At 41.9% G+C, this 12,585-nt stretch overlaps 1 protein-coding gene across 1 annotated transcript in view; it reads right to left on the reverse strand.

Moving 5' to 3' along the window:
* Nucleotides 1–752: 752 nt before the first annotated feature.
* Nucleotides 753–12,585, reverse strand: part of LOC132975338 (semaphorin-4G-like) — a 29,975-nt gene continuing 18,142 nt past the window's right edge. The window contains exons 9-16 of the mRNA XM_061039819.1: nt 11,574–11,749; nt 9,913–10,057; nt 8,743–8,965; nt 7,291–7,406; nt 7,050–7,204; nt 6,579–6,637; nt 2,917–5,283; nt 753–1,682 (exon numbers count right to left, since the gene is read on the reverse strand). Coding sequence (XP_060895802.1) covers nt 4,274–5,283; nt 6,579–6,637; nt 7,050–7,204; nt 7,291–7,406; nt 8,743–8,965; nt 9,913–10,057; nt 11,574–11,749 — 1,884 coding nt within the window. The 3' untranslated portion in view covers nt 753–1,682; nt 2,917–4,273. The remainder of the gene's footprint in view (nt 1,683–2,916; nt 5,284–6,578; nt 6,638–7,049; nt 7,205–7,290; nt 7,407–8,742; nt 8,966–9,912; nt 10,058–11,573; nt 11,750–12,585) is intronic.

A 12,585-nucleotide genomic window follows, 5' to 3' on the forward strand; every position in this document is an offset into this window, starting at 1 on the left:
TTGTCTGCGTGTGCGGAACACGGCTGTCCTATTTATGGCTGTTTTGTCGTGCTGCCGGTTATATATCATAACAGCAGTTACTGTGTGAAAGCTGGGTGTTTCCCTTGAACCCGGGAACATGAGAAAAGGTTAAATGGATGATGGAAAAATCTGTTCTATCTATTGACTGTGGCATTTCTAGCAGAGCAATTCAGAAGGCTTTGGATAAAGGATGAAGGCTCTTTTATGAAAGGTGCACAAACTGAGGTCGCATTTTCACCTGCAGAACACAGGACACGTGATGTCTGTGTGAGGGGGTTTTATGCCAACAACAGTAGTCTAACACACTCCAGTTTGATCTGATACAGCCCTGCCAGGACATCAACCTCCCAGCTACATTTTTCCGTAACACTCTGTGCCATGCTTTTAACAGCCCAAAAAAAAAATCCTGCTTGATTCTAGTAACAATTCGTATTAATGTTTAACAATATTTTGTTAATATTCAAAAGTTGCTACGCCTCTTCTTAGATTAGCCTACCATTTTCATCTTTGACCAACATAAGAGGCCGGATCTTTGTAACATAGCAATAAGTAAGGTCCTTTACCTGCTTTTTGTAACATAGCAATGAGTAAGGTATTTTACCTGCTTCTTGTAAAGTGTCTCGAGATAACACTTGTTATGAGTTGACGCTATACAAATAAAAATTGATTGATTGATTGATTGAAGAAGCAGAGTGTAACCACACATAAGCAATGATGAGGAGAGAAAGAGGTTTAAGTACAAAGTTTTATTTGAACTCTTTGAAATGTGAAGGACCCCACTGCCCTGTTAGTCTGCGTGTTAGTCTAGTCAAAGATTTGCTTTGTGCACAAAGTGGGTGAAACATGCAAATAGAAATCAAGCTAAAAGTGGACGACATTAAAGTGACAGAAAAGCCGAATGATGTCTAATAAATGGGTTATAGTAGAAAGGTTAATTGAAGTATTTTTGTCCTCCTATAAGGCGGTTATAAATATAATAATGTTGTGCTGGTTCAGCCTCTGCATGCTTTTGGCTACCGTGCTCCTATTAATCACGTTTTTGTGCAACACAGGCGACTTGTGCACCAGGAAGGTTTTTTTTTTTACAAGTGGCACTGAAAAACAACATTGACAATAACTTCAAAAACACAAGTTACAAAATGACAAAATAAATAAGCCTCATTTAAAAACCATTTTCCTTCATTTTTTTTGCAATAAAAAAAGGGCTCACGAAGCACATTTTTAACATCAACCTTGGCACTTTTCATTAAAATCAACATGAGTTATCCTTGACTTCAAGAGCTGAAAAAAACTGTTGAAAAATATTTCATGCAGCAGGTGTGACAGAAAGGTCAGAGTTTGCATCGCGGCGATCGCTCTGAGCACACAAAGATCGGCTGTCTGAGGGATAAGCGTTCCTCGGTGAGTCACTGCAGCCGAGAATTTTCATTCCAGTTGTGCGTGAGCAAAGCTGTAGGTGCAGAGACTTTCATGCAGTAGCCCTTTTTCTCCAGCCTTTTATTCTCTTGTGACTCAGATGTCCGCTAATGATGGCGAATCTCATTTCACTGCTCATTAAAAGAACATCTTTGCGGCCGGTCCTGCCATCTGATGCTGGTTTAGAGTTGGTGTCCCCGGGAAAGAAATTCAGAAGAATTCAAACTGACCCTTGCACATCAGACCTATGAACAAAAAGCAGAGAAAACAACAGTCACGCCCACGTTAATTGTTAGCAGTATCTTCACATTACAGCCTTGCAAGAGCAGCTCATTGTATTTACATACTGCAACAGTGATTTGAGGAGCTGTTACAGGAATATGACATGAAAACTTAATGAATAAAATCCCTGCTGATGTGTTCACCTTGTGTTGTGCTTTGAAACGAGGTCCAAGGAGGTCACTGAATGCTATTAATGTGCAAAGCGTGCAGCTCCGTCCTTCTCCTTTCATGTCTTTGATCATTGCAATGACTGCAAAGCTTAGCTCTTCAAGTGTTTGTGCTTCGCAAACCCACAGCAGCACGAAGAGCGTCTCACACCCTGACACTGCAGGCTTGTTAGATTCATTAAAATGTGCCTTAATGCATTATGCAACAGTGCAACAGGATCGCCTATGTATTGTAGAGGTATGCACTGCTCAGCTGTATATGTGCATACATATAAGCATATGATGTGTACTTGACAGCTTCTATTGTGACATGCAGTGAAAAAATACTAAACCCCAGCCTGAGCCCGAGGTTATGGGAAAATAATTGGGAGCTTGAGAGTGCTTTATGCTCTAAATCTCTGAGGAGATCTCTAACTCATTCTGTCTGTCTCTCTTGCCTTCTGCAATAAGGTCAGTCATGTCATAAGATGGGCGTTTAATTAACACTGCCCTTTGACAGGAGAACAACAGTGAGAGGCAGCGAGAGGAGACACAGAAAGAAAATAAACAGAAAGATATTGAAGAGCTAAAGTTTTCTGTAAAGTTTTGTGAAGTTTAAACTGCAAAGAAAAGTGAGTGTTGAGAGCCTAAAAGTTAGCTGGATTAAAAAAAAGAAGAAGCACTTAGTTTACGTTATAATGTTCTTCATGCTCTCTTATGAATTAAACATGCTTTTCGAGTGTTTATCTGTGAATCAGACCACAGCAGAACTTTTCATTTTTCATCTCTGAACTTAACCTCGTTCAACAAATTAAAATACAACCACACAGTCACCATAACGAGCTGTTGGCATGCAGATGGATTCAAATCAATTATACTGCAAGATAACATTTTGCACTCTCTGTTCTGTAAGTGTCAGGTCTTTAAAACATTCCTGCAGTGCCAAATGCACTTATTCGGTAATTCATTTTTTTAAGTGCTTGTTTGGCAAAGCGCCTGCATAGGAGATGTGTTGTTAGCGTAAAAAAAAAGAAAAAAAAAAAAGATTTACCTGGGATGATTTTGGCTCTCTCGTTTCTTCTCACAGTCCTTCATTCTGTTGTTATCTCCTGCAGGATGTAACTCAGTCAGCGGTGGTTGGGGGCTCAGTGGACACAGTCAATGTTTCCGTCTAATCCACTTGTGTCAATCAAAGTCCAGCAGACACACATGCAGCTCTTCACACTGAGACAGACGGTATAAAAGCTCCACCAGCCTGCTGCTTCTTGAGTCAAGGTCCTTACAAGCATCCATTCACTTTCCCAAAGCGCTTTAAAACAGTTATTTAAAGTGCATTTAAAGCAATAATACTGTCATATCCTTCATGTCGCCTTTTACCAACTGGTGAAATAATCACTATTTAATATTTCTTCAACTAATAACATTATTTGTATTTGCCTGGTGCAATTTAATATAAATTGATATTTTATGTAAAATATGGATCCACATAATGCTTAAGTAATATGCATTTAATGGCCATTTGTTAACAGATTTGATGACTTGAAACAACCTTTTTAAGGTGTTTTTAACCATTTAGTTTGCATTGTATTATGTTTACCTGTATATAATGTAATTACTTACAAACTGTTAACATATGCAGTCAAAGGTTATTGATTTTTTAACCACATTAGAACTGATGACATGATTAATTGAAAACAATTGAATAATACTCCCACTCACTCCAGGTGATGTTAAATACTTCAATAATGATTAGCTCACCGTTTGTTAATGAAGGCTGGTGTAAAGTGTTACGTGCTGTCATGAGTTAGTGTTTATTATTTTGGTTGAGTCCGTTCGAAAATCATCGCCAACCAAATTCCCTCGGTCACCACCTCCATTTCCCTCAATATTTATAATGTGTGAATGTCATGGTTTAAAAATGCATAGGCCATCTGTGCACTTGTCAGTGCAAACAAACTTTGGCTAGCTGCCCTCCACTTGAAATCGAGCCAAATATGGCCGCCTCACAGCTGAAGTCTTGACATGTATTTATATTCCTGCGGGGCTCTGCTCTTTGTCAGAGTCCGTGAGTCCCGCTTTGTGCTTTGTTGATCAGAGCTGTGGGATCAGACTGACTGCACATGTCAGCGGGGCAGTATTCAGGTGAGGTAGATTACTCTTTCCACTTCATTCTTGATCCCTCGCTGGAATTTTTACTTCAACCTTGTTAGTAGTTGATAATTACAGATGACAAACAGCTCAAAGTTTCAAAGGCTGGAATGTACTATCATTGAAAAAAATCCAAAGAAAAGAATGTAGAGAAGACTCTGAGGTGGCTTTGGTCCGCACAACAAAAAAAAGCCATATGCGGAGCACTTCAGCACCAGGTACAACAACAGTCCTCCCACCACAGGGGGAGCTACATCACTCTATACAGAGCTCTCATCTGGCCTTGGAAGCAGCTGAGTGTGTTTTCTCTTCTCTAAAATCTTGTTGAGCTCCTCAGCAAAGGAGTAGCAGAGTGGGGACGTGTTTTCAGAGTCGCTCTGCCTCAGCAATACGTAACTGTTGCCGTTCATCCTCCGCAGGACGTTAGGCAGCGTGGCTGACAGCCCGTTTGGGAACTCGCACTCTGGAGAGGGATGTTGAGGAGTTGGTGGTAGAGGGGGGGCTGGGGGTGGGGGCCCTTTATTGGCTGATGTGTGACCCTCACCGGGCACGATCTGAAGGAAGCCTCCCTCCTGAATGTCGCCATTATGGTGCTTAGACACTCCGTTACAAATCCTGTTGCCGTTGCAGTGGCTTGAGATGGTCTTCAGCTCCATGTGGGCGGAGTTTCGGCTCTGTTTCCTGTTCCTGTTGTGCCTCTTATGGACGGGGTAGGCAGCAGCTGCGGCGCGTAATGAGTACTTTCCTCTGTTGCCAAGTCGTAGGCAGAAACCCACGTAGACGAGGACCACGGTGAGGACCACGCAAAGCGCTCCGAGGATTGTGATGAGGGACAGATACATGGCCTCCATGTTCCTGGGAGACAGCAGCTCTGAGTGCGGGAGGAGAGAAGCTGGAGAAGGAGGGAGGGGCCTCTCTGTTGGGTAATGCTCAGTGGGTGCTGGCATAGTGCCGAAGAGACTGTAAGAGTCTCCTATTGGTTCGACAGGAGGGGGAGGCGGCAGGTCCAGGCGAATGGTGACATTGTAGGTTACTATGGGAACCTTGATGCTGTTCTCCACAGCGTAGCAGGTGTAGAGTCCGCTCTGGTCCTGCCGAGCCTCAATGATCAGCAGGCCGTCGGTGCCGGTCCTGAAGCCAGAGTTGAGGCCGTAGCCCTGCAGCTCGCTGTCGTCAAGAGTCCAGAGGGGCGTGGCCAGGTTGGAGCTAAGCTCACACTGCAGCAGCACGTCATCACCAACACGAACAGAGCGACTACGAAGGGCGACATCTGTAACACACACATTATAACACAGTGAGAAAGGGCTCCTAGGAAACCGATCATTTGAGCCTTTAATTACGACTGATCCTTTTCCATCAATATATTTGTTTTTCATTTAGTTCAATGTAAGTATTCCTTTTAGATCTTATCTCATATTTTAATTATTCTGTGAATAATTTATTGTTGTCTGTACGTCCATGTGCTCACCTCTGTCTTGAATGAACAAGCTGCAGTGAACTACTTGCCCCTAGAGGTCTAAATAAAGTTGTTTGAATTGAATTGAATCTCTACATAGACTGTTTATAACACATGTTGCCTCAAGTTTCAAAAGTGAAGCAGAAATGTCTTGAAGCTGCATTCTTTCTTACGGCCTGCAGGGAATGACTCAAGTTGTTAAGAAAAGCTGTCTGTTTGTAACCAGGGACAAAGGCAGACCAACCAATTAGTAGATTTGTTTAACTCAAATAACATTTTCCTGATAACTCTATTCTTCTCGATGGCTAGTTTCAAGTCTTCTTCAATAAATCCTGATGTAATACTCTTTACTTTTAACATTGAAGGTAAAGCAGGGTATGCTGGACGGAGGGGGGGGGGGGGGGAGGGGTTACCTGTGATTGACAAATTGCTTTTACGGCAACCTGTCAACCAGGACGGAGACATAACGTAACAATGTGTTTCCACAATGTTGTCCACATAGAGTCATGTCTGGCTTCAGAAAAATCAAGATGGCAACAGTTAAATTCCCAAATCTGACGCTCCAAAAGGGGGCTCACAAACCAACATTACACTACCACATCCACTTCTTTTATCCAGTCTAATCTATGATCTCACATTAGATTACAATAAAACTCAGCCCTTTAGCTTCTGTCTTATTTTTTTACATGTTAATTGGCTAACGTCTGCTTAATAATAAAAGCTTACTCTTAGCTAACAATGCAGAATCTCTGAATCATTTAAATTCCTGCCAACGTATTACCTTGGATAGAATAAGACCAACTTAGCGTGGCAGAAGTTTCTATATTTTATCAGATTCAAAGTGCGAAGTGAGAGAAGACATTATCCTGACTTGAATATCAAACAGATTCCTCTCCAGAGATGGCAAAAATGTGATTAAAGAAGGGAGAAGAGGATTTTGCCAACGCAGTGTGCATAATCAACTTTCAAAGAGTCCTTCATGCTGTCTGATGACGGCTATACATCTTTCAACTCCCTCCTTACGATCTCTATTTTCTGCCTGCCTTTCATTATTCATTGCATTTTTCAAATAGAACAAGTATACAGCACAAGATGAGACCCCTGTTTACCATCTTGTGTGTTCTCGCATCCCTTCCTCCCGTGCTGGACATCCTGGATTAAAGTGGATCTGTTAGAAAAGAGAAAATAAAACAATAAACTCATTAATGCAAAGAATAATCACTTACTGGCTGTTGCTTTAAAAATGCCCCGTATTGTTGGAGTATATTTATTCCAGTATTTTGTGGCTTTTTTTCTGCCATTCATACCTCCTACATGAATTACCTCCATAACATCTTCTACTGAGTTAGTGATTGTGTCCATATCAATCAGAACACTGTAAGTACACAGCTGCACGCTATGTTTACTATCACAGCTAGCATCAAGTTTCTGCCAACATGTTGATTATGTAACAGTTCTGTGAGCCGACACTGTGACATGGTGATACTTCAGGTTATTCAAATCAAACACACAAAAGGGCACCTGCAGCACTTAAAACACCCGATCCAATCACACACACAAATTAACCCTTCAGCACCCACCTTTCTGCCTGGGACATGATGTCCACACATTGGACTCCGCTCCAGGCACAGTTTGGGTCCCTGGCAAAGATGCAGTCATAGCAGGAGGTGTACCTGCCACAATAAGAGAGAGGGAGCTGCACCACGCCTGAAGGAGAGCCCACATACACACTCATCTGTGGACAGAGAGAGGGAGAGGATTTTTAATACTTGAGGATGGTTAATTCTCCTTTAATGTGTTTGTGATGGTCAGACACACTACCTGTTTTGCAGATATTTGCAGGTTGTTAACAGGCTGCGGCTCCTCAAAGACTTGAAGCTCCTCGATAATATGCAGCTGACCCTCGACTTCCACAGCTTTATGTAACCAGCCCTCATCTGCGTAATGCAAACACAGAGGAGGAACAGTTAAATTTAAGCACCGTTCGATCATAAAGGAGCCTCACTGCAAGCTCAGTCTAATGTGTTTCTGTTGGCCAGTTTCCTAAAAATATAACTCTTGTTGACTTGATGTTATTTTTAATCCACTTCTGGATACATTATCTAGCTTCTATCTTATTTATGAGTCTACTGTACATTAATTCATAGTTGATGGTAAATGCATTATAACGTTTAACAAACAGCAGAACCACACTTGGATGTCACTTTGCATAGTTATATGGTTGTGATGCATATCTGCTAATAAACACATGGTCTATATGTCATTTGAAGACATTTTAATATCAAAAGCCGAAAAACTTTTCTGCATAGAAGATAAGAAATGTGTTTTAAAGAAGAAGAAGAAGAATTTATACTTTATTGATCCCGCGAGGGGAAATTCGTTTTTTTTAAAGTGTATGAAACAGATGCTGACTGTTATTTTTCTAGCTACTCATTTTTACAACCAAGTTTCTTTAGAACGTTTTTTGGGCTTATACCTTTATTTAGAGATAGGACAGTGAATACAGTCAGAAATCAGGGAGAGAGAGAGAGAGAGAGAGAGAGAGATAGAGAGAGAGAGAGAGAGAGAGAGAGAGAGAGAGAGAGTGGTGAATGACATGCAATAAAGGAGCCACAGTTCAGATTCTAACCCCGGCCGCCCGCTTAGTGAACTTTGGCCTAACCACTATGCTACCGCTGAAGCCAGTTTGTTGCCTTAATTTGCGTTTGTAATTGCAGTCATATCGCACACATCGTGAGTTCCAACACCTAAGATGTGTTGTTCTTGTGTAAAAATAAATGTTTTTAATGCAAGAATTTAAAAAAAAAAGGCTCAGAACAATGTGGAGGTAGTAAGATGCACAGAAGTTTCACCATAGGAGAACACGTTTAAACAGAGAACACTAACAGGACAATACTGCAACGTAAAGCATACAAATGATGTTGTGATGTAAACCTTCAAAATAAATCTCGGCTGCATGTTTGTCGCTGCATAATGGGCTTGTCTTGGCATTTTAGCCTTTTAAATACAAAATGTGTAAATCTCCATGTGACTAGAAAGTAAGAAATTTGTCTAAAATATGTGCAACCAGTAAATGAGACAGCTAGCATGATCACAGCGACAACAAGAAGGTGAAGATTTTAATAAAAACACGATTCAACTTCATATTTATCTTACAGTTAACCAGATTTGTATCAGTATTCTGATTAAGTTTCCAGAATAAAGGGAAATATATTTCACAAAATGCACTTTGACAGATTGCGCAATCAATATCCGGCATAGATTCCCACACACCTGTGCCCATGTATAACACATGGTATGTTTGTCCATCCAAGCCTTGGACCATTTGTACGGCCATGTGTGTGTAGTCTGTGGTCCTCCTGAACAGAAGCGGACGTCTGTCTGATGGCTGGACCTGCTGGGACATCAGAGGATGCCTCCTGACAAAATCCAGCACATCATCAGGCAGAGAGGTGGACACGTTTATACCCCTTGCCCTCAGAGCGTCTGTTATACACTGCAGGAGGAGAAGTCAGAGAGAGCAATGAGATGAGGAGGTGATGAGTAAGTTAGGAGGCGGGATGTGGGCTGCAGGGGGGAAAAGAGACATTTTTGGATCGTTTGTGATAAAGTTGTCTAGATATAGAGGCTGAAAGTGGAAGGAAGCAAGGATGTCACGAGGCTTAGAGAGATGGTCTGCAGGGAAACTTAAGCCTGTGGAAGATTGCGTCTGTGCAAAATGCAACTTCTCACTCGGGGCCACAAGGAGATGTGTGTGCGGGTTCAGCAGACGGCTTGTGCTGACACGCGGGAGACTCAGCTATCTCTGCACCTGACTAAGGGAACATCTTCTCTTTCTTCATCTGTGCTTTTTAAATGACCTCAGCCAGCTCCTCTAAGAGGCTTTCACGTACTGACGTTTAAACCCTTGACCGCTTCTCCTTTCCTTTTAATAGCAATGTTAAAATTAAGTCCTACAAAGTGTTGAAGTGACACTACAGTGGATAATGTCTAGTACTGCCAACGATGCCACATCCACCACTGCCACACTAAGCCATTGTCGCCAAAGCTACGGGCCGGAATTAATCGCCATGCAAATGGGTTTCAGTGACATAAGCTGGTTGTGTTTGAGCTCCATTCTTGAGGCTGCCACTCGTCCTCTGTTTCCTTTTCCCTCCATCTTTCCCTCTGCTTCCTCTCTTAATGCTTTTTTACTTGGATCACTTTCTCTCTCTCTCTCTCTCTTTCTCTCTGTCTCTCGAGGGATTTTCTGGAGTGAAATATTAGGGAATGAAGAGTAGGAAGACATTTTTTTTTCATGTGTTTAAGTGTCTGAGAAATCAGCAGTGCCTGTATATGTGTGTGTGTGTGTGTGTGTGTGTGTGTGTGTGTGTGTGTGTGTGTGTGTGTGTGTGTGTGTGTGTGTGTGTGTGTGTGTGTGTGTGTGTGTGTGTGTGTGTATACCGTTCCAGGTCTTGGGTCAGGGATCTTTCCAGTGTATTCCTTCCACTTAGAGCCAGAGTCCTGGTTCTCCATGTAGGGTCCTTGAAAGGCCTCCTGAACTTCAGAGAGGGAGAACCGACACACCGCAGACGCCTTCACGTTTTTCCTGACCACACACACACACACACACACACACACACACACACACACACACACACACACACACACACACACACACACACACACACACACACACACACACACACACACACACACACACACACACACACACACACACACACACACACACACACACACACACACACACACACACACACACACACACACACACACACAGAGAGAGTAAGAAAAAGACCAGAACACATGGCCTTAAACAATAACAGCAGTAAACCAAGTGTTGTCATAGGGACGGCAGTACACGTACAGTCGAAGAGAGGCTCACCTAGCTGAAATGAAGACGAGACAAATGGGAGGAAAGTATGTGGGAGGGAGGAAGAAGAGAGAGGGGACCCCAGCACGGTCAGAGATCATACAAGGAAGATAAGATGAGAAGAGAGGGAGGGAAGGAGGTGACAACTACAAAATGGTTTCAGAGTGGTGTAGAATTTCTCAGCGGCAAAGTCCAAACTTTAAGACTAGATTAAGATCATTAATTTCGTGCTTCACCAACAAGGGACTTGTTGAAAATAATGAATGCATTTAATCTGCAACATTTCCATGTTTGAGAGCAGCCTCCATTTAAACCATTACTACTTCCACAACTTGTTTTGAAAGGAGCAAAAGGCAATAGGCTGCAAACGTTTATTGTGAAGCAAGCACAGGAAATGTGTCTGTCTCTGACAAAAACTGCATGACATTATTCAATATTGCAATACATAAATACACTGATATTAAAAATTGCATATTAGTAATAACAGACATTTTACGTATATCGGCTGTTGTTCATGTTCTATACTGAACCTCTATTTACAATACGTCCCTTCTGATTCCAAAATGGTTCCACTCAGCATTTCCTTAACCACTAAATAGTCTACAAATGAATCTAATGGTAGCTGGTAGCCAGTTGGAGCTTGATCTGACTGCATCAAAATTGTGGGAAAGCATGGACACTTTTCCCAGGTCTCATTCCAATTGGTAGAAAATGTAGCATGCTGAATGAGGAAGCTACGTTTTTACCTTAAATCATTTTCTAATTTATTGAAATAAATTCAGACTTTAACAACGTGTTTATTGCGACTGCTTATATCTCAACAATAATAAAAGTATGATTTATTGTGCATACGATGGTAAATGCTCATCAAAAATAAATTCATAAGTCCTTCAAGAAAGTCAAAGAACAACAAGCTCACCAGAGATGTCCCTAAACAACCAGAGCTGAAATCTTATGGATCTTAACTCAAACTTCTTTTAATCCCTGAATCTGCATTTTTAAAATCAATATTCTCCCCTTAAACTTATTTAAACTCCTGCACCAGTCTTCTTCACATCATTGGGATAAATAAAAGTTCTCTCCTCTCTTTCATCTTGACCCTTCCTGTCTTCTTCAGCTGGCTCAACCTATCGATTTCTTCCTTTCATCTTTTTCCCATTCATTTACATTTGCGTCCTCTAAGTCCCTGTGAGAGACTGAGATCTCGATAACACACCAGTTTTTCACTCACCACTCCAAGCCGAAGATACCATAGAAAAGCGTTTCCTGTGGCGCTTGGCCGGGCATGACGAACATGCTCCGCAGCACATTGAAGTGGAAGTCATACTCGGGCAGAGAACACGTCAGCCTGGCTTTGAGGAAGGACGTCCAGCGTTTCTGGAGAGTGAACTGGCCTCCTCGGTCCCCCTGAGGGAAGAACGATGGAGGAGAAGGACAAACAGAGGAGGAGGGGGGGGGAGCAGAGAGGGTCAAATTAGGTAAGGCCTGGAAGGGATTAATATGAGGTAAGAGCTGGACTAATGACAAAACAAACTGAAGGCTCGGCTCAAGGTGGTAAACAAAGTGAATATGAACCTCCTAAAGAGAGCAACAGATGGCAAGGGGAAGCAATAATGACGGCTTTAATAAGGTAATGCTGTCCCATTGGTCCCAACTGCAATGACAAGGCTTTGCATGAGTGTGTGTTTAGAGGTGGAAAGTTTTTAACAGGATCACAATGAAACAGGCAGATGCAACGCTACATTTCCTTTAGAAGTCATGCAATGAGCCTTCTCTTGTCCTTGCCTGTAACATGTAATGTATTCAGACAGCTGCAAATTGCAGATGTCATACATGCAGATACCATGCATTTAAATGCTATGCTGTTAACTATGCTACATGTTTCTTTTTTTTAAAGATTTTTTACGACACCTTCACAAGCACCTGATGGCTGCCTCTTGTGTGTTCGGAGTGCTGGATGTGCACAACCTCCAAAAGTTACAGCTTTGCGTCAGACGAATCAGAATGCACATGACTGGTATGTGCAGAGGGGATGTGACAGATTACAGTTTTTTTCCAATTGCTAAAACACAATTTTAAAAACTAGGCTGGTTTTATCAAAAATACTTAACACAATTCACAAAACCACACACCCAAACTGCAAAATACCTCATATATCCTGCAAAATGAAGCACTGCAACCAAAACTACATATAGCATTATCAAAATCAAACTTTTGCACCAAATGGCACACACTTAATTCAT

The sequence above is a fragment of the Labrus mixtus genome, chromosome 6 (genome assembly GCF_963584025.1).
Source record: "Labrus mixtus chromosome 6, fLabMix1.1, whole genome shotgun sequence".
Taxonomy (NCBI): domain Eukaryota; kingdom Metazoa; phylum Chordata; class Actinopteri; order Labriformes; family Labridae; genus Labrus; species Labrus mixtus.